This window comes from Elephas maximus, chromosome 23 (genome assembly GCF_024166365.1).
Source record: "Elephas maximus indicus isolate mEleMax1 chromosome 23, mEleMax1 primary haplotype, whole genome shotgun sequence".
NCBI classification, from domain to species: Eukaryota; Metazoa; Chordata; class Mammalia; order Proboscidea; family Elephantidae; genus Elephas; species Elephas maximus.
The window spans coordinates 27,397,323-27,421,210 of NC_064841.1; the positions used below are offsets into that span (position 1 = coordinate 27,397,323).

Consider the following 23,888-nt stretch of genomic DNA (forward strand, 5'->3'; position numbering starts at 1 on the left):
TCAAACTTCTGAAAACAAAAACAAAGAAAATATCTTGAAAGCAGTGAGAGAGAAGTGATGCATTACCTGTAAGGGAAAAACAATTCTAATGACAGTGAACTTCTCCCAAAAAACATGAAACCAGAAGGAAGTAGCACAATATTTTTCAAGAACTGAAAGAAAATAATTGTTAACCCAGAATCATATACCCAGCAAAAATATCTTTCAGGAGTGAAAGAGAAATCCACACATTCTAAGGTGAAGTAAAACCAAGAGAATTTATTCCCAGAAAATCTGTCCTAAAAGAATGACTAAAGGAAATTCTCTAGAGATTACAAATAATAACAATAAAGGAACCTTGAAATATAAAGAAGGCTGAAAGAATGCAGTAAGCAAAAATGTGAGTAAAAACAATAGACTTTTCTACTCTTTACTAAATTATATTGAAAGCAAAAATAATAACACTATGAGGTGGTATTAAATGTGTGTAGAGCAAATAGTTAAGACAACTATTAGTGGGGTGAGGTTAAGGGAACTTAAAAGAAGGTAAGGTTTCTATGCTTTAATTGAAAGTAAAATTAAGACACCAATAGACTATGATTAAATTATGTATGTGTGGGTGCACACGCATGTGTGTATGTGGTGTGTATAATATAATAATATCCAAAGCAACCACTAAAAAAAAGATATTCAAAAAGATACACTCAAAAACATTATATATAAATCAAAATGGAGTTCTAAAAACTGCTCAACTACTCACAGAAAGATAGGAAAAAGAAAACAGACAAGCAGGATAAAAAAAAAAGAAAACAAAAATAAGTGCCAGAGGTGGGGCCAAGATGGCAGAAAAGACAGACGCTTCTGGCGAGCCCTCTTACCACAAAGACCAAAAAAAACAAGTGAAACGAGTATATTTATGACAAGCTAGGAGCCCTGAACATCAAAGGCGAGGTTAGAAAATGAACTGAAGGGCAGGGGAGGAAGAAACCGTTCAGAATCAGAGAGGAGTTACCAGACCTGAATCGTTGGAAGCCTTCAGGCACCACTCCCGGGAGTGGCTGTGGCAAGCTGATACTAGCATTCAGCAGTAGTTTCCTCAGGGAGAAGCAGCCAGCCACACAGCCTACTCACACCTCCGGAACCAGAGCAGAATGGCTCTCTCAGCAAAAGCTAAGTACTTGTGTATAGTTTACTGCACCGCCCACCCCCAAGCCAACTTCAGCAGCTGTTGATTTCCCTGGGCATGAGATAGGACCAGGTGGGCACCTAGAGCCATCCTCCAGGCCCTGGAGAACGAATAAATTTGCAACTGGAGGAAAAGATAATTTGCCAGCTCCACTAACCAGGGGAGCTCAGGACAGAAGCAGTACCTGTCCAGGCATAAACGGTCCATGTACTTTGAGTATCTTTCCACTCTGCATGGACCTGTGTGGGCTATTTCAGGAGAATACACCCTTGTTGGCAGACTACAACTGTTTCAGCTGTGTGGTAGAAAGGTGACTGTTTGATGTTTGACTCTGCTTTGCCTATTAAACAGGGTCCTCGCCTACCCACATTGGGGGCCTAAGGATGGGTGGCTCCACTCAGGCCACTCAGCCACCCATGACAGGGGTCCAAGAGTAACTGGTACCTCCCAGTCCTTACAACAAAAAACATTGGGTCCCCATGGTCCATCTGCAGAACACACCTATCCGTACACTTTAGGGATCAGGGACATGGTTTCCTCAGATACACCTGGGGAATGATTCTCAGCCCCTTGCCTTGTTCAGAGCATGACCCTCTGCTGCAACCAGATACCAGTACCTATAACAATCACTCATGCCCCTCTAAGACTGTAGGACAGGGTCTGTACCATGCACTTGATGATCAGCTACCTGGACACCTGAGCTGAATTCATACAAGAAAAGTAAATGGACTCCTAGACTGATATACCTGATAACAGCTCTAGCCATCTGGGGACAGGATGTCAGAGCTCCAAAGGCAAAAATAATCAAGATAGCTCACTCAAGCAACCCATTTCGGTATATCAAAACAAAACAAAACAAGAAGCTATGATACAGTAAGCAAAGCAAATTAATCAAACATAAAATAAACTAATACAACAACTTATAGATGGCTTGGAGACAACAATCGATATCAACTCACATAAAGAAACAGACCGTGATGGCCTCAACAAGCTCTCAAAACAAAGAATCAAAGGATCTTTTAGATGAAAGTGCCTTCCTGGAATTACCAGAGGCAGAGTACAAAAGATTAATATACAGAACCCTTCAAGACATCAGGAAGGAAATCAGGCAACACACAGAACAAGCTAAGGAACACACAGATAATGCAAATGAAGAAATTTAAAAAGGTTATTCAGGAACACAGTGAAAAATTTAATAAGCTGGAAAAATCCATAGAGAGACAGCAATCAGAAATTCAGAAGATTAACAATAAAACTACAGAAGTAGACAACTCGATAGAAAGTCAGAGGAGCAGAAATGAGCAAGTGGAAGGCAGAAACTGTGAACTTGAAGATAAGGCACTTGACACCAATATATTTGAAGAAACCTCAGATAAAAGAATTTCTCAGATAAAAGTTTTCTTCAAAACTTAAGAATCATGTGGAACTCCATCAAGAGAAATAACCTACGAGTGATTGGAGTACCAGAACAGGGAGGGATAACATAAAATACAGACAGAATTGTTGAAGATTTGTTGGCAGAAAACTTCTCTGATATCATGAAAGATGAGAAGATATCTATCCAAGATGCTCAGCAAACTCCACATACGGTAGGTTTTAAAAGAAAGTCACTGAGACATATTATAATCAAACTTGCCAAAACCAAAGATAAAGAGAGATTAAGAGCAGCTAGGGATAAAAGGAAAGTCAACTACAAAGGAAAGTCCATGATAATAAACTGGGACTACTCAGCAGAAAAAAATGCAGGCAAGAAGGCAATGGAATGACTTATATAAAAAAACTGAGGAAAAAAACTGCCAGCAAAATCATATATCCAGCAAAACTGTCTCTCAAATATGAAGGTGAAATTAAGACATTTCCAGATAAACAAGTTTAGAGAATCCGTAAAAACCAAACCAAAACTACAAGAAGTACTAAAAGGAGTTCTTTGGTTAGAAAATCAATAATATCAGGTATTAACCCAAGACTGGAACACTGGGCAGAGCAATCAGAAGTCAACCCAGAGGAAGAAATCACAAAAATAAGTCAAGATTAAAAAAAAGCTGAAAACAGGGTAGCAGCAATGTTCTTAGATAAAGGAAGACAACATTAAAACAATAAAGAGGGACAAAGAAATATAGTCATAGATCTTTCATATGGAGAGAAAGATACGCCAATACAAAGAAATAAAAGTTAGGTTTAAATTTAGAAAAATGGGGTAAATAATAAGGTAACCACAAAGGAGACTAACAATCCTATACATCAAAATAAAATACAAGAAAAAAATAGAGGCTCAGCAACAGCAACAAATATGAGGAAAAGACAACATATAAAGATAATCTACTAAGCACAAAAAAATTAAGTGGGAAAAAGAAACTGTCAACAACACACAAAAAGTGACATCAAAATGACAGCACTATCTATAATTACCCTGAAAGTAAATGGATTAAATGCACCAATAAAGAGACAGAGAGTGGCAGAATGGATTAAAAAACATGATCCATCTATATGCTGCCTACAAGAGACACACCTTAAACTTAGAGACACAAACAAACTAAAACTCAAAGAACGGAAAAAAATATATCAAGCAAACAACAATCAAAACACAGCAAGAGTCACAATATTAATTGCTGACAAAATAGACTTTAAAGTTAAATCCATCATAAAGGATAAGGAAGGACCCAACCCAGTGCCATCGAGTCGAGGACACTATATCATTATTAAAGGAATAATATACCAGGAGGATATACCCATATTAAATATTTATGCACCCAATGACAGGGCTGCAGGATACATAAAACAAACCCAATTGGCATTGAAAAGTGACATAGCTCCACAATAATAGTAGAAGGCTTCAACATACCACTTTTGGTGAAGGACAGGACATCCAGAAAGAAGCTCAATAAGATCTAAATGCCATAATCAACCAATTTGACCTCATAGACAAACACAGTGCACTCCACCCAACAGCAGCCAAGTATACTTTCTTTTCTAGCGCACATGGAACATTCTCTAGAATAGAACACATATTAGATCATAAAGCAAGCCATAGCAGAATCCAAAACATGGAAATATTACAAAGCATCTTCTCTGACTATAAAGCCATAAAAGTGGAAATCAATAACAGGAAAAGCATGGAAAAGAAATCAAACACTTGGAAACTGAACAATACCCTGCTCAAAAAAGACTGGGTTATAGAAGACATTAAGGATGGAATAAAGAAATTAATAGAACCCAATGAGAATGAAAACACTTCCTATCAGACCATTTGGGACACAGCAAAAGCAGTGCTCAGAGATCAATTTATATCAGTAAATGCACACATACAAAAAGAAGAAAGGACCAAAATCAAAGAATTATCCCCACAATTTGAACAGATAGAGAGCAACAGAAGAAACCCTCAGGTACCAAAAGAAAACAAATAATAAAAATTAGAGGAAAACTAAAGGAAATGGAAAACAGAAAAACAATTGAAAGAATTAACAAGACCAAAAGCTGGTTCTTTGAAAAAATCAGCGAAATTGATAAACCATTGGCCAAGCTGACCAAAAAAAACCAGGAGAGGAATCAAATAACCTGAACAAGAAATGAGATGGGTGATGTTACAACAGACCCAACCGAAATTAAAAGAATCATATCAGATTACTACGAAAAATTGTACTCTAACAAATTTGAAAACCTAGAAGAAATGGATGAATTCCTAGAAACACACTACCTACCTAAACTAAAACAGAGGTAGAACAACTAAATAGACCGATAATGAAAGAAGAGATTGAAAAGGTAACCAAAAAACTCCCAATAACAACAACAACAACAAAAAGCCCTGGCCTGGATGGCTTCACTGCAGAGTTCTATCAAACCTTTAGAGAAGAGTTAACACCACTGCTACTAAAGATATTTCAGAGCATAGAAAAGGATGGAATGCTTCCAAATTCATTCTATGAAGCCAACATATCCCTGATAACAAAACCAGGTAAAAACACCACAAAAAAAGAAAATTACAGACCTATATCCTTCATGAACATAGATGCAAAAGTCCTCAACAATATTCTAGCCAATAGAATTCAACAACATATCAAAAAATAACTCACCATGACCAAGTGGGATTCATACCAGGTATGCAGAGATGGCTCAACAGTAGAAAAACAATTAATGTAATCCATCATACAAATAAAAGACAAGAATCACATGATTTTATCAATTGATGCAGAAAAGGCATTTGACAAAGATCAACAACCACTCATGATAAAAACTCTCAGCAAAATAGGAATAGAAGGAAAATTCCTCAACATACTAAAGGGCATTTATACAAAGCCAATAGCCAACATCATTCTAAATGGAGAGAGTCTGAAAGCATTCCCCTTGAGATCGGGAACCAGGCAAGGATGTCCTTTATCACCACTCCTATTCATCATTGTGCTGGGCGTCCTAGCCAGAGCAATTAGGCTAGATAAAGAAATAAAGGGCATCTGGATTGGCGAGGAAGACGTAAAAGTATCTCTATTTGCAGATGACATGATCTTATACACAGAAAACCCTAAGGAATCCTCAAGAAAACTACTGAAACTAATAGAAGAGTTCAGCAGAGAGTCAGGATACAAGATAAACATACAAAAATCAGCTGAATTCCTCTACACCAACAAAAAGAACATCAAAGAGGAAATCACCAAATCAATATCATTTACAGGAGCCCCCAAGAGGATAAAATACTTAGGAATTTACCTTACCAGAGAAGTAAAAGACTTATACAAAGAAAACTACAAAACACTTCTGCAAAAAACCAAACGAGACCTACATAAGTCGAAAAACATACCTCGTGCATGGATAGGAAGATTTAACATTGTAAAAATGTCTATTCTACCAAAAGCGATCTATAGATTTAATGCAATTTCAATCCAAATTCCAACGGCATTTTTTAATGAGATGGAGAAACAAATCACCAGCTTCATATGGAAGGGAAAGAGGCCCCAGATAAGTAAAGCATTACCGAAAAAGAAGAACAAAGTGGGAGGCCTTACTCTACCTGATTTTAGAACCTATTATACAGCCACAGTAGTCAAAACAGCCTGGTGCTGATACAACAACAGATACATGGGCCAATGGAACAGAATTGAGAATGCAGACATAAATCCATCCACATAAGAGCAGTTGATATTTGACAAAGGCCCCAAATAAGTTAAATGGGGAAAAGACAGTCTTTTTAACAAATGGTGCTGGCATAACGGGATATCCTTCTGCAAAAAAATGGAACAACACCCATACCTCACTCCATGCACAAAAACGAGCTCAAAATGGATCAAAGGCCTAAATATAAAATCTGAAATGATAAAGATCGTGGAAGAAAAAAAAGGGACAACGTTAGGAGCCCTAATACATGGCATAAATAGTGTACAAAACATTACTAACAATGCAGAAGAAAAACTAGATAACTGGGAGCTCCTAAAAATCAAACACCTGTGCTCATCCAAAAGAGTAAACAGACTACCTACAGACCGGGAAAACATTTTTAGCTGTAACATTTCCCATCAGGATCTGATCTATATGATACTGCAAAAACTCAAGTACAAAAAGACAAATAACCCAATTAAAAAATGGGCAAAAGATATGAACAGACACTTCACTAAAGAAGACATTCAGGTAGCTAACAGATACATGAGGAAATGCTCAGGATCATTAGCCAATAGAGAAATGCAAATCAAAACCACAATGAGATTCCATCTCACTCCAACAAGGCCGGTATTAACCCAAAAAAACATAAAATAATAAATGTTGGAGAAGTTGTGGAGAGACTGGAACCCTTACATGCTGCTGGTGGGAATGGAAAATGGTACAACCACTTTGGAAATCGATTTGGTGTTTTCTTAAAAAGCTAGAAATAGAACAACCATAAAATGATCCAGCAATCTCACTCCTTGGAATATATCCTAGAGTAATAAGAGCCTTTACACAAACAGATATACGCACACTCATGTTCATTGCAGCACTGTTTGCAATAGCAAAGAGATGGAAGCAACTGAAGTGTCTATCACAGATGAATGGATAAATAAATTATGGTATATTCACACAATGGAATACTACACATCAATAAAGAACAGTAATGAATCTGTGAAACATTTCATAACATGGAGGAATCTGGAAGGCATTATGCTGAGTGAAATTAGTCAATTGCAAAAGGACAAATATTTTATAAGGCCACTATTATAAGAACTTGAGAAATAGTTTAAACAGAGAAGAAAATATTCCTTGATGGTTATGAGAGGGGGGAGGGATGGAGGGAGGATGAGGGGTATTCACTAATTAGATTAAAAAAAAAAAATTTTTTTTTTTTTTTTTAGATAGTAGATAATAACTACTTTAGGTGAATGGAATGACAACACATAATACACATGAGGTCAGCACATCTGGACTAAACCAAAAGCAAACAAGTTTCCTGAATAAACTGAATGCTTCAAGGGCAGCATAGCAGGGGCAGAAGTTTGGGGACCATGGTATCAGGGGACATCTAAGTCAATTGGCATAATAAAATCTATTAAGAAAACATTCCCCATCCCACTTTGGATAGCAGCATCTGGGGTCTTAAACACTAGCAAGTGGCCATCTAAGAGGCATCAATTGGTTTCAACCTACCTGGACCAAAGCAAAATGAAGAACACCGAGGACAGAAGGTAGTTACAAGCCCAAGAGATAGAAAGGGCCACATAAACAAGAGACTACATCAGCTTGAGATCAGAAGAACTAGATGGTGCCCGGCTACAACCAACGACTGCCCTGACAGGGAACACAACAGAGAACCCCTGAGGGAGCAGGAGAGCAGTGGGATGCAGACCCCAAGTTCCCATAAAAATACCAGATTAAATGGTCTGATTTAGACTAGAAGCACCCTGGTGTTCATGGCCCCCAGGCCTTCCATTGGCCCAGGACAGGAATCATTCCCAAAGCCAACTCTTCAGACAGGGATTGGACCAGACAATGGGATAGAAAAGATGCTGGCGAAGAATGAGCTTCTTGGATCAAGTAGACACTTGAGACTATGTTGGAATCTCCTATCTGGAGGGTAGATGAGAAGGTAGATGGGGTTAGAAGCTGGTGGAATGGACACAAAAAGAGAGTGGAGGGAAAGAGCGGCTGTCTCATTAGGGGGAGAGCAATTAGGAGTATATAGCAAGGTTTATATAAATTTTTGTATGAGATACTGACTTGATTTGTAAGCTTTCCCTTAAAGCACGATAAAAATTTTAAATAAAATAAAATAAATGGCAGATTTATGCTCTAACATACCAATAATTACAATAAATGTAAATGGCCTAAACACTAAGAGACATAGAAAGGTAGAATAGATTAAAAACCTAACTATATGCTGTGTATAAATAAATTCACTTGAAATATAATGACACAGGAAGATTGAGAGTAAAGTAAAACCATGGAAAAAGATATATCATGCAAAAATTAATCAAAGGAAGCAAGAGTGGCTATATTAACACCAAATAAAGTAAAATTTATAACAAAAATAATTCCAGAGACAGAAAGGGACATTATATAATGATAAAAGTTTCAATCTACCAAGAAAACATAGAAATACTAAATGTATATGCATCAAACAACAGAGCTGCAAAGCATGTAAAGTAAAAACTAAAAGGAAAATAGAACCATAATTATAGTTGGAGACTTCAGCACACCTGTCTCAAAGGTTGATAGAACACCCGTCTCAAAGGTTGATAGAACACCCAAAATGAAAATCAGCAAAGACACAGAAGAACTCAATAACATCAACAACCAATAGGATCTAATCATATTTATAGAACAGTCTAGTCACCAAAAGTGGAATACACTTTATTTTCAAGTGTCCATGGGACATATACTGGAATAGATCATATCCTGAACCGTAAAACAAACCTCAACAAATTTTTAAAAGCTGAAATCACACAGAATGTGTTCTCTAACTGCAGTGGAATCAAATCTGAAAATTAATAACAGAAAGATAACAGAAAAATCTACAAATACTTGGATAATCAATGGATCTAAAAGGAAGCCTCAAGGGAAATTTAAAAGTTAAATGAAGTGAATGAAAATAAAAATAATATATATTTGTGGAACACAACAAAAGCAGTTTGAGGAGAGAAATTTGTAGTACTAAATATATCCATTATGAAAAAATATCAAATCAATAATCAATGCCCTACCTCAAGAACCTAGAAAAAGAGAAACCGGCTAAATACAAAGCAAGTAGAAGAAAGAAAATAATAACGGGTAGAAAGCAATGAAATCGAAAACAAACAAAAATAGAGAAAATCAATGAAACAAAAGCTGGCTCTTTGAAAGTATCAATAAAAATGACAAACTTCTAACAAGAATAATGAAGAAAAAAGGGAGAAGACACAAATAACCAAAATTAGGATGGAAACTGGATACCACTACAGACCCTGTAGACATCAAAAGCAAAATAAGGGAATATTACTAACAACTCTACACATATAAATTTGACAACTTAGATGAAATGTTCCACAAACTACCACAACCTACCCAATATGAAAGAGATAATTTGAACCATCCTATAACTATTAAAGAAATTAAATTCATAATTAAAATCTCCCCAAGACTAACTCTCCAGGCCTAGCTGATTCACTGAAGAATTCTACCATTTAAAGACTGAATACAAGTTCTACACAATTTCTTCCAGAGATACAAGAGAAGAAAACATTTTCTAATTCATGCTATGAAACTAGAATTACCTTGATACACACCTGGTAAAGACAGTTCCCAAAAAAAGGAACTTACAGAGCAATATTCCTGGTGAATACAGATGAAAAAATTCTTAAACTGTTAGCAATTGAGAATTCAGCAATACATTTAAAAATATATATTATATACCATAGCCAAGTGGAGTTTATCCAGTGATGCAAGACAGTTTCAGTATTTTAAAATCTATGTAATTCACCATATTAACAGGTTCCAACCCAGTGCCATCGAGTCGAAGGTTCCAACCCAGTGCCGTCGAGTCGATTCCAACTCATAGCGACCCTATAGGACAGAGTAGAACTGCCCCATAGAGTTTCCAAGGAGCGCCTGGTGGATTCGAACTGCCGACCCTTTGGTTAGCAGCTGTAGCACTTAACCACTACGCCACCAGGGTTTCCATATTAACAGGTTACAGAAGGAAAATTACATGATCATATCAATTAATGCAGAAAACATTTTTAACAAATTCAATGCCAATTAATGATAAAAACTCCCAGAAAACTAGGAATAGAGGGGAACATCCTCAAATTGATAAAAACAGCTACAAAAATCCTAAAGACTGAGTGCTTTGCCACTAAGATCTTAAACAAGGCAAAGATGTCAGAGCCCACCACTCTTATTCAACTTAGTGTTAGCAATACTACTGAGTGTAATAAGACAAGAAAAAGAAATAAAAACCATATAGATCAAGAAGGAAGAAGTAATATTTTCCCTATTTTTCTGTGTAGAAAATACCAAGGAATCTGAAAAAAAAATTTTTTTTCACATAACAATAAGTGAGTTCAACAAAGTCGCAAGATACAAGACAAACGTACAAAATACAATTGTACTTTTATGTACTAGCAATGAACACAAGGATACTGAAATTAAAAATACGATATCATAATCACTCAAAAAAAAAATACTTTGGTGTGTATCTAACAAAACATGCACAGGACCTGTCTGCCAAAAACAGTTATTGTCAGGTACTGTCTAGTAAGTTCCAACTTACAGAGGCTGTACGTTCAACAGAACAAAACACCACCCAGTCCTGTACCATCCTCACAATCATTTCTGTGTTTGAACCCACAGTTGCAGCCACTGTGTCAATTCATCTCATTGAGGGTCTTCCTCTTTTTCCTTGACCCTCTACTTACCATGCATGATGTCCTTCTCCAAGGACTGGTCCCTCCTGATAACATGTCCAAAATACGTGAGATGAAATCTCACCATCCTTGCTTCTAAAGAACATTCTGGCTGTACTTCTTTCAAGATAGATTTGTTCTTTTTCTGGAAGTCCAAGGTATATTCAATATATAAATGTATCAATTCTTATCTTTCTTATTCATTGTCCCACTTTCACATGCATATGAAGCAATTGAAAGTACCACAGCTTGGGTCAGGTGCATTTTAGTCCTCAGAGTGATATTTTTGCTTTTTAACCCTTTAAAGAGGTCCTTTGCAGCAGATTTGCCTAATGCAATATGTTGTTTGATTTCTTGACTGCTGTTCCCATGGGTGTTGATGGTGGATCCAAGTAAAATGAAATCCTTGACAACTTCAATATTTTCTTTTTTTATCACGATGTCGCTTATTGGTCTAGCCGTGAGGATTTTTGTTTCCTTTATGTTGAGGTATAATCCATACTAAAGGCTGAAGTCTTTGTTCTTCATCAGTAAACACTTCAAGTCCTCTTTTAGCAATCAAGATTATGTCATCTCCATATCGCAGATTGTTAATGAGTCTTCCTCTAATCTGGTTGCTGTGTTCTTCTTCATATAGTCCAGCTTCTCAAATTATTTGCTCAGCAAACAACTGAATTAGTATAGTAAAAGGATACGACCCTGATGCACACCTTTCCTGATTTTAAACCATGTAGCCTTCCTTTGTTCTGTTCAAACAACTGCCTCGTGGTGCGTGTACAGGTTCTGCATGAACTCAATTAAGAGTTCTGGAATCCCTCTTCTTTGCAAAGTTATCCATAATTTGTTATGATCCACACAGTTGAATACCTTTACATAATCTATACAACACAGATAAACATCCTTCTGGTATTCTCTGCTTTCAGCCAAGATCGATCTGACATCAGCAATGATATCACTTTGTTCCATGCCCTCTTCTGAATATGTCTTTAGTTTCTGGCAGTTCCCTGTCAATGTACTGCTGCTACCACTTTTGAATGATCTTTAGCAAAATTTTACTTGTGTGTGATATTATAGAACCTCTGGTGTCGTACTGGTTAAGAGCTACAGCTGCTAACCAAAAGGTCGGCAGTTTGAATCCACCAGGTACTCCTTGGAAACCCTATGGGACAGTTCTACTCCATCCTATAGGGTTGCTATGAGTTGGAATCTACTCAGTGGCAACAGGTTTGGTTTTTTGGTGATATTAATGATATTGTTTGATAATTTCCACATTCTGTTGGATCACCTTTCTTTGGAAAGGGTACAAATGTGGATGTCTTCCAGTCGGTTGGCTTGGTAGCTGTCTTCCAAATTTCTTAGCATAGACGAGTGAGCACTTTCAGCACTGCATCTGTTTGTTGAAACATCTCAATTGGTATTCCATCAATTCTGGAAGACTGTTTTTCACCAGTGCCTTGAGTACAGCTTGGACTTCTTCCTCCAGGACCATTGGTTCTTGATCAAATTCTGCTTCCTGAAATGATTGAACTTCGACCAATTCTTTTTGGTACAGTGACTCTGTGTATTCCTTCCATATTCTTTTAATCTTTCCTGTGTTGTCCAATTTTTTGCCCATAGAATCCTTCAATATTGCAAATAGAGGCTTAAATATTTTCTTCAGTTCTTTCAAGTTGAGAAATGCTGAGTGTGTTCTTCTCTTTTGCTTTTCTAACTCCAGGTCTTTGCATATTCATTATAATATTTTACTTTTTCTTCTCGAATGGCCCTTTGAAATTTTCTGTTCAGCTGTTTTACTTCATTTCTTACATTCATTTTAGCTGTTCTAAGTTTAAAAGCAAGTTGCAGAGTCTCTTGTGACATCCATTTTGATCTTTTTTTTCCTTTTCTTTTCTCTCTTTTTAATGAATGTTTGCTTTCTTCATGTATGATGTCTTTGATGTCATCACACAACTTGTCTGGCCTTCAGTCATTAGTGTTCGATGAATCAAATATACTCTTGAGATGGTCTCTAAATTCAGGTGGGATATATCCAAGGTCATATTTTGGATCTCATGGACTTGTTTTAATTTTTTTCAGCTTCAACATGAACTTGCGTATGAGCAATTGATGATCTGTTCTGCCAGCAGCCCCTGGCCTTGTTCTGACTGTCTCTTTCCACAGGTGTAGTCAATTTGATTCCTATATTTTCTACCCCATGAGTCCTACATGTATAGTCACTGTGTATGTTGTTGGAAAAAAGGGTATTTCCAATGAATAAGTCGTTAGTATTGCAAAATTTTATCATGCAATCTTCCATGTCATTTCTATCACCAAGACCATATTTTCCAACTACTGATCCTTCTTCATTTCTAACTTTCACATTCCAGTCACCAACAGTTATTGATGCATCCTGATAGCATGTTCCAGCATCACAGCAACACGCAAGTCACCACAGAATGACAAACTGACAGACGAGTAGTGGAATGCCAAAAATTACAAAACAGTAATGAAAGAAATCAAAGAAGATCTAAATAAATGGAGAGACATACTATGTTCATGGACTGGAAGATTCAACATGGCATAGAAGTCAAATCTTCCAAAAATGGTATACAGGTTTAATGTAATTCCTTTTAAAATCCCAGCAAGATTCTTTTAGATATAAGCAGGATTATTCTTTTAAAATTTATATGGAAAGACAAAGCAACTAGAATAAATAAACCAATTTAGAAAGAGAATATAGTAGGACAGATCAGTCTACCTGGTTTCAAGACATTTTATGTAGCTACAGTAATGAAAACTGTATGATACTAAAGGAGGAATAGACACATAGATCAATGAATAGAACAGAGAATCCAGAAAGAAACTCATACAAATATTCCCAATTGATTTTTAATCAAGGTATACTGCAGGAACATTTGGATTTCCATAAGCCGAAAAAAAAAAGAGTCTCAACTTATGTCTCACATTTTATACAAAACATAATTCAAGTGGATCACAAATTTAAAGGTAAACCGTGAAACTTCTGGAAAAAACACATAGGAAAAAATCTTTGGGCTCTAGGGGTATGCAGAGAGTTCATAGATTTAACACCAAAAGCACTGATCCATAAAAGCCTAATTGATAAATTACATTCACCAATATTAAAAACTTTTGCTCTGTGAAAGACCCTGTTAAAAGGATGAAAAGGCAAGCTACAGGAGGAGAAAATATTTGCAAATCACATATCCGACAAACTAGTATGTAAAAATATAAAGAACTCACAAAATTCAACAGTAAAACACCAATCAATCCAATTTATAAAAAGACATAAATAAACATTTCCTAAAGAGGATATAGAGATGGCAAGAAAGCACACGAAAAGTTTGTTCAACATTGTTAGCCATTAGGAAAATGCTAATTAAAACCACAATGACATAGAACCACATACCTATTAGAACGTACAAAATTAAAATAAAGACAGTAAATGCTGATGAAGATGTGAAGAAATTGAATCACTCCTACATTGCTGACAAGAATGTCCAATGCTACAGCAACTGTGGAAAACAATATGGCAGTTTCCTAAAAAAAACTAAACATGCAACTACCATGTTGTTGTTGTTAGTTGCTGTTGGGTCAATTTTGACTCATGGTGACCCCATATGTGCAGAATAGAACTTCTCTATAGGGTTTTCAAGTCTGTGACCTTTCAGAAGCAGAGCATCAGGCCTGTCTTCCAAGGTACCTCTGAGTGGGTTCAAACTGCCACCCTTTGGTAGATTTTCTGCTATTCAAATGTTAACTGAAAACTAAAGGCAACTGCTATGTTATAAATAATAGAAATGACTCTGTTTCAGACAATAAGTTTATTTTAGAAATTAATTTCAAGCCTGTTTGAAGACAATTGTGATTCCAATAAGAATTAAAATTCAAACCATTTTGGATGATAAATATTTAAAAGTGCTCAGTCTGGAAATTAAATTGGAACAGAGCAAAGAAACTAGTGTTAACTAATCCACTGTCGTAGAGTAAAATTTCTGTTTTGCCAAGAGGATTTTAGTCCAAACTGCTAATCACTGAAAACACATTCTCATTCAGTGACCACCACTACCGTCAGGTAAGCCCAGTATTTATTCCTGGTGAGTCAGATTCTTATTTCTTCTAGCTTCTTGCTTCCAAAAAGTATGTTTAAAAGCCTTATTAAAAAAAAAAAAAAAATCTCTGGAGCACTGAATTTCTGAGGCAGGAACATATACAAACAAACCCATGTAAACATACACAATCTTCTCTCCTTAGTCTAGACTACGTGAAACTCAACAGGAATTCCCAAATTCAAGTCCAGTGTCTTCCTTCTCAATGTAATTTACCATTGCCTTTGTTTTTGAGATCAATGTTTTCTCACCACCATTATTAGAAAGAGACAACTCTGGCTCCTAAGATGTACAGTAAAGATAAGCAGGAGACATCAACTAAGAAGGGAGCACCAAACAGTGGGAAAGTGAATTTTTGAAAGCATCCAAGTCATCTGTGAGTGGAGAACTAGAGCTTAATTGAGTTTTATTCGCTTATTTTATGGCTTCATAGTGTTTGATTTTAGATGACTCAGGAGCCCTGGTGGCACAGTGGTTAAGAGCTGAAGCTGCTAACCAAAGACTGGCAGTGTGAATCCACCAACCATTCCTTGGAAACCCTATGGGGCAGTTCTACTCTGTCCCATAGGGTCACTATGAGTTGGAATCAATTCAACAGCAACAGGTTTGGTTTGGTTTGTTTGTCGTTGTTCTTAAGTGCCTTGAAGTGGGTTCCAACTCATAGTGACCCTATGTACAACAGAACGAAACATCGTCCAGTCCTGTGCCATTCTCACATGCATTGCTATGCTTGAGCGTGTTGTTGCAGTCACTGTGTCAATCCATCTCATTGAGGGTTTTCCTCTTTTTCGATGACCCGCTACGAAGCACGATGTCCTTCTCCAGAGACTGATCCCCCTCCTGATAACGTGTCCAAAGTATGTGGAACGTAGTCTCGCTATCCTTGCTTCTAAGGAGCGTTCTGGTTGTACTTCTTCCAAGACAGATTTGTTTGTTCTTTTGGCAGTTTCAAATGGGTATATTCAATATTATACTTATTGGATATTGAATATTATAAGATAAATTTAATATTCTTTGTCAACATCACAGTTTGAAGGTGTCAATTCTTCAGTCTTCTTTATTCATCATCCAACCTTTGCATGCATATGAGGTGACTGAAAACACCATGACTCTGTGGCACAGTGGTTAAATGCTTGGCTACTAAACATAAGGTAGGCAGATCTGACCCACCAGCCATTCTGAAGATGTGGCAGTCTGCTTCCAGAAAGATTACAGCCTTGGGAACCCTACTGCACAGTCTCTATGAGTTGAATCAACTCCATGCCAATGGATTTTAAGATCATGTAAGAGGGCAGTGGTAGAATTCTTACCTTCCATGTGGGAGACGTGGGTTCAGTTTCCAGCCAATGCATTCCAGCAATGCTGAACAGGTTTCAGCAGAGCTTCCAGACTAAGATGGACCAGGACAGTAATCTGCCTCTGAATATCAGGCAATGAATGCCCTCTGGATCACGATCATCTGCAACCAAACAATCATGGGAATGGCACAGGACTAGGCAGTATTTTATTCTGTCATACATGGGATTTCCATGAGTCAGGAGCCAACTTCTCTGCAGCTAATGACAAGATCATATGAATCGACTAATAGATAAGGAAACTTGGGTTCTGAGAGGTTAAATAAAGTTGTACAACTTCACACACTAAGAAAATGGTAGAGCAGGGATTCAAACCTGGATACATGTGACTTTGACTCACGAGGTTCTATCTCTGCCAAGACCTTCTTTTTGCTCAGACTTTAACTGAAAGCATCATTTTTTTTTCTTAGTGCATTTTAACTTCTAGAATGCTGTTCACATGGTAGACTACAAAAAGTGCTTTATTTTTTTCAATTTGGAGCCATGCATCTTTCTGGCTTTCAGCCTTGCATTAGGCTATTATTACAGGTCCATTTTTTAACTCACTCTTGATTATGTGACCTTTTTTCCAATTTGTTATAAATCAAACTCATTCTTTTTTCGCTAAAACTATTCATCTAATTGTGCTCCTTGCGTCCATTATGACATCATCATTATCTCAAGCTAGAAACTTCACATTCGTTCCTGGTTTTCTCTTCTTCCTTATCCCAACACAGGACTTTTCATCAAGTCTATAGCTTTTAGCACCTTAAATTTTGGTTCAGGCTTTCCTAGTATTTTACATATCCTATGGCTCTGATCCCTTAACCTATACACCTACCTCAAGTCTCCCTGACTGTTCCACTCCCCACAATAGCACCAGATTTATGTTTCTAACCACATAGCTAAGTTTTTTTCAGCTTTTTACAAGTTGCATGCCCTTCACTTCCTCACCTCACTCCTGGATCTGTGCTCTAGTAATACCAACCAACCCACCCCGATCTGAAGAGCCCATGGCCTTTTACAACCCTGCTTTTTTACCTGCTGTTTCCTCTGTCTAAAATGCATTTCTTGGCCTGGTAAAGACCCATCCTTTTAAATCCATCTAGTCACTACTGTCTTGGTCATCTAGTGCTGCTATAATAGAAATACCACAAGTGGATGGCTTTAACAAAGAGAAATTTATTTCTTCACAGTAAGGTAGGCTAAAAGTTCAAATTTAGGACGTCAGCTCCAGGGGAAGGCTTTCTTTCTCTGTTGGTCTTCTCATGAATCTTCCCCCAGACTAGGAGCTTCTCTGCATAGGGAACCCAGGTCCAAAGGACATGCTCTGCCCCCAGCACTGCTTTCTTGGTGGTAAGAGGTCCCCCTGTCTCTCTACTCACTTCTCTCTTTTATATCTCAAGAGATTGCCTCAAGACACAATCCAATCTTATAGATTTGAGTCGTGCCTCACTGATACAACTGCCATGCATCCTCCCTCATTAACATCATAGAGGCAGGATTTACAACACATAGGAAAATCACGCAATACCAGAAATCATGGCCCAGTCAAATTGATACACACTTTTTGGGGGGGACAAAATTCAGTCCATGACAACTACCAGTGCACCTCCACATTGCTTCAGATACAATTATCTGTTCTGACTGTTTTGCTAACAACTTTTTGTACATCGTTGTTGTTGTCAGGTGTCATCGAATTGGTTCCAACTCATAGTGACCCTGTACACTACAGAACAAAACACTGCCCAAACCTGCACCACATTTACAATTGTTGTTATGCTTGAGGTCATTGTTGCAGTCACTGTGTCAGTTCATCTTGTTGAGGGTCTTCCTCTTTTTTGCTGACCCTCTACCAAGGATGGTGTCCTTCTCCAGGGACTGGTCCCTCCTGATAACATATCCGAAGTATGTGAGTCTCACCATCCTCGCTTCTAAGGAGCATTCTGGCTGTACTTCTTCCAAGACAGATTTGTGCATCCTCCTGGCATTCCATGGCATATTCAATATTCTTCATCAATACCATAATTCAAATGAATCAATTCTACTTCAGTCTTCTTTATTCATTGTTCAGCTTTCGCATGCATATGAGGCAATGGAAAACACCATGGCTTCGGTCGGGTGCACCTTAATCCTTAAAGTGACGTCTTTGCCTTTTAACACTTTCAAAGGGTCTTTTGCAGCAGATTTGCCAATTTCAATCCGTCATTTGATTTCCTAACTGATGCTTCTGAGGATGTTGATTGTGGAGCCAAAGAAAATGAAATCCTTGACAACCTCAATCTTTTCTCCATTTATCCTGATGTTGGTTTTTGGTCCAGTTGTGAGGATTTTTGTTTTCCTTATGTTAAGGTATAATCCATACTGAAGGCTGTAGTCTTTGATCTTCATCAATAAGTGCTTTAACACCTCTTCACTTTCAGGGAGCAAGATTGTGTCATCTGCATATCGCAGGTCGTTAGTGAGTCTTCCTCCAACCCTGATGCCATGTTCTTCTTCACATAGTCTAGCTTCTTGGATTATTTTCTCAGTATACAGACTGAATAAATATGGTGAAATACAACCCCGATGCACACTTTTCCTGATTTTAAACCACGCATTATCCCCTTGTTCTATTCAAATGACTGCCTCTTGGTCTATATTTTTGTACATAAAAAAACAAAAAACCAAACCTGGTGCCATCAAGTCAATCCCAACTCGTAGCAACCCTATGAGACAGGGTAGAACTTCCCCATAGAGTTTCCAAGAAGTGCCTGGTGAATTCAAACTGGCAATCTTTTGCTTAGCAGCTGTAGCACTTAACCACTACGCCACCAGCATTTCTGTTTTTGTACATAGTTCTTACATAAACAGTTATCATGCTGTATTGCAATCATTTTTTATTAACCACCTCTCCTACCTGAATATGAGTTCAAGATACACAAGTATCTTTTTATTTTTGCTTATCACATAGTAGGTGTTCAATAAATGTTTGCATGGAAGAATGAATGTACTTCCTTTGAAATCAGATCTGACAAGAAATTTTCCTGGGATATATGTATATTTAGTTGCCTTCTGATTTCCTCCCAATTGGCATTATTTGTTTTGTACTGAGAATCTCAATTTTCAGATCTCTCATACTTCTCATGCTGTCTTCCTTTTTTAGTTTCATGTTCATCTTTATACTGAACATTTTGAAGCTGTACTACATAATGGCTGACACAACTTTGTGTATATGAATTCTAAGGCCCTAGGAAGCTAGTTGTTGACAATCTCCTTAGTCTTTACTGTGGATTATGACCAAAAACCATATGACGGGTTAATCTGCTCCCCCACTGAGACCTTCAGTTACCCTCAATCATCTGATTTCCCAAAATTCTCTGCAAGCTCATTTGGTCCGTATCACTGTAATGTACACTCAGCATTGGCGCATAAATACACAAGAAAACATTATCTGCCCATTTTATAAACAGGAAAATTAGACCCAGAATGACCAAGTGACTTTTTCAATACAGTCAAGCAAAAAGATTCTGGACTGAAAAGAGAATCTAATAAGGCCTCTGCTCCAAAAAACTGGCTCATTTCCTTCCTTACATACTTACATATTGCTTGGTACATTTTTATTCCTAAAGTCTTTGTAAAAATTTCTGTCATTTGCAATCTGTTCTTCTTAGTTATATGAATCTATTTTCTCTTCAACTAGCATTTTTCTTTCCTTGACTTAAAAAAAGAAAATAAAGAACCAGCTTTACTAAAAACATGCTGCAGCACTACCCTCCAATAAGTAGAGAAGCTAAAATTGACTTTCTTTCCTGCCTAGCACGTCATTCACCTAATGGTGTAACCTAAAATGTGAGTCTTCATCTTAAGGACTGGACTGCTTAGATCCAATGTGAGTAAAAGTTATAGAATTTTATGGCCGGTTATGTCCTTAGAGATTATTTGGCCAACCCTCTTAATACCAAAGATCGGTGAAAACTGAAGCTCACAAAGGCCACACGATTTCCCTGGGATCACAGGTGGGGTTATAAGCCAAGCCAAGAGGAGAACTCAACACTCCTGACTACTGATCCAGTATCCAGTACTCTTTCTACTGCTACCCTTGGCTATTTCAAGGGCAGAGGAAACACACTGTTGTTAACTTGCCTTGATAGTTTCAATGGTAAAAGGATGGTGGCATATAAACCTAATAATTTAATTTACAAGAGAAAAGAAGGCCTTCTGACATGTTCCTCATCAGCTATCACTTTGAGTATGGAAAAACACATTGGTTTTTGAATTGCTTCAACGTCAGCTCTATTGTCAGGCAGTAGGTTTTTTGAGGATCTACCATATTCTGGGTGCTGAAAATGGTTAACATGCTCAGCTGCTAATCAAAAGGTTGGAGGTTCAATTCCACCCAGAGACACCTTGGAAGAATGGCCTAACAATCTACTTCCATTAAGTCAGCCACATCGAGAACCCTATGGAGCACAGTTCTACTCTGACACACATAGAGTTGCCATGAGTCAGAGTTGACAGGACGGGCAACTGGTTTTACTAGACCATAACCTAGGTGCTGGGAATAGTCAGCAACATGAACTTTGTTCCTGCCTTATGGAGTTTAAAATCTAGATGGGAAGGCAGATATTATACAAGTCATTATAAATGATTAAATAACAAATGACACTGTGTAAAGAGGTGAACGAGTTACCATAGGACTACTCAGCAATCCAGCCTGGCCTGGGGTATCAGGGAGGACTTCCCTGAGACAGTGATGTTTGAACTGAAATCCAGAAGCTGTATGAGGGTTCTGAAGGGAGCATTCTGTCAAGAGGACAGATGGAGGATGCAGAGAACACTACCCAGATGTCCTCAGACACCTGATGGTTGTACTACATGGTTACGCAGATGGAGTATCGTGAGATGGAGCTACAGACAGGAGACCAGATCACCCAGGGCTGCATAGGCCATGATAAGGATGTGAAAATCCACTGAAGTATTTTGAGCAAGGGAAAGATGTGACTGGATTTACGTTTTTAAAAGACTGCTCTGGCATCATGAGGAAAATGGATTGCAAGGACTGCATGTAGAAAGACCAGGTAGGAGGTAAACAGATAGGGCCAGGTGAAACGTGCATACACCCTAGACCTCCCAACCTAACTCAGCAGTACTCTTCCAGTGACATGTCTTGTGTCTCTTCCTTGGCTTTTTTAATGAAAACCAACCCAGTTTGTCAACAATGCTCTTAATAAACAATTAAAAAAAAAAAAAAGGACAGTAGCCACCTAATGGATATTTTAAAACTTTGTTTTTTGTCTCATTAAAGGAAGCTTTTTTGTTGCATTAGGATTGTAATTTAAAATTGTATTTGGGCTAATTGCAAACATTCTGATTGTAAAAAGCTTTGGTTTCAATGATACATTTTCAGGGCAAGTAACATGAGAGAGTATTCAATTCAATTACTGGTGTAACAGTAGAGTGCCATCCATTATGTTTGTTTTGATTGTGCTCTATGTTCATTTTTCTTTTTTACTTATGGTTTTGGTGTAAATTGGGTAGAATAAATATATGCAACATGTAGAATAATGCATTGACTTCATGACAGGATCCAAAAATGTTCTGTCAAATTACTTGGGTGATTTCTACAAATGATCAGACATCATAAACGACAATGTCCTTTGGGACTTTTCAGGACAAAATTTACCTGAAGTAGTTTTTTTAAAAAGTTCTCACAAATTATTGTCCCCATATAAATAAGTTATCTTGTTTTCTTAAGAAAACCAATGGACAGTTTACATCACCAGGTGTGATATAAGACCTAAGTATAACATGTGTATGCGTGCTACCATTTATTATTCTCTTTTTGACACCCTAAATTATCTTCAGAGTATTACTCTGAATGATAAATCAGGTGATTTAAAAGGGGAACTCAAAATCGAAGTTGTAAATGCTTTTATCTTAAGTAGATGGTATCGTTGTACCTTGAATAGTAAGTGCTCTCTCTTCGAACTGACTTTATGAGAATGGGCTCTTCAGGGAGTGGCATTAGGCTAATACAGTATGCAGGTGCTAGGAATTGTGGTTAAGTATGAATTGTTACATCCACAGACTTTCAGGAGGGCCCAACTCAGCATATATGTAAATTGTTTTTTCCGTAGTTCTTTCTGACAAATGGTATAATACATTCAACCATCACTGAGTAATTTTAAGTTTCCTTTGGAGAAAAACTAATAGATTTTTTTAAGAATTATTGTTTTGTATAACATTATTTTGCCTTATTCCCCAGGGCATGGCATTTTTAAAGAAAATACATTTATTCAAAATTTCTTTTTAAATTCGTAGAGAAATGGTGCTTGCTGTTACAGTGTAGAATATTACTTTTTCTCCCATGTTGGCTAAAAAAACCAAAAACCAAACCCAATACCATCGAGTTGATTCCAACTCATAGCGACCCTATAGGACAGAGTAGAACTGCCCCATAGAGTTTTCAAGGAGCGCCTGGCAGATTTGAACTTCCGGCCCTTTGTTTAGCAGCCATAGCACTTAACCACTATGCCACCAGGGTTTCCCCATGTTGGCTAGGGACATGCAAATGCTAGAATCTCTGGCTTTGAGGAAGGTGAGTTGGTTGGTGGGTTGGTTGGTGGGTTGGTTGGTGGGTTGGTTGGCGGGTTGGTTGGTGGGTTGGTTGGTTTTCCCTATTCTTTTTGATAAAGGAGGCAGGGAAAGGGCTTGCCATGGGTTAATTTATCATCATGCTTTTCCACTGAAATTCATGGTTTTCACTCGCCATTAAAGATGGTGCAGTGATGATAATCCTCATTCCCATTCCTGGTCCATGAGACTGGATGGTAAAGCAAACTCCTACGTGTCTGTTTCATGTTCATAAAACAGGGAAATCTGAAATGGAAACAGAAGGAGCCTTTTATGTTTAATCGTTTCCATTTCTGCTAGCTCTGTTCTAAAATGGACCTGTACGTGCCATTTATTTTCAAAATACCTCACTGTTTTCGTGAAAAGTGTGTAAAACCCAGGAAAACAAAAACAAATCTTGTTGGGTCTGTTTATATCTTCCAGGTTGGGCGAGTTGAAGATTTTCTATACCAATTAGAGGATAGTTTCCTAAAAACTAAAAAACTGAGAACTGCTCGAAGGCAAAAAATGAAAATGAAGCGGCTTCAGACCATGCAGCAAAGCTAGCGGCTGGGGAACAGCCGCCACCTCCGAGATGTCCCAGAGAAAGGGGCAAGGGCATCCACCCACACAGACTGACAGCCAGTTAAGAAAGACCGATCACCGAATAATTGAGGTGGCTCTTCCTACTCTGTCCCCCACTCATCGTAAGCAAAAAAGGTCTATACTTCATTAGTCTCAGGGGGCAGCAATAAAATGTTCTTAGCAAGTTTGTCTTGACTCTTACTCAAATTTGTCTTAAACAGCTTATAAAATAACCATTGCTGCCTGTTTCACCTGCCTTGTTCTT

General features: G+C 37.6%; 1 protein-coding gene across 1 annotated transcript in view; it reads left to right on the forward strand.

Annotated features, from left to right (window-relative positions):
* The window catches only part of SPATA16 (spermatogenesis associated 16), a 279,989-nt gene extending 256,384 nt beyond the window's left edge, over nt 1-23,605 (forward strand). Inside the window, exon 10 of the mRNA XM_049867466.1 lies at nt 23,483-23,605. Within this exon, the coding sequence (XP_049723423.1) occupies nt 23,483-23,605 (123 nt within the window). The remainder of the gene's footprint in view (nt 1-23,482) is intronic.
* The last annotated feature ends 283 nt before the right edge of the window (nt 23,606-23,888 follow it).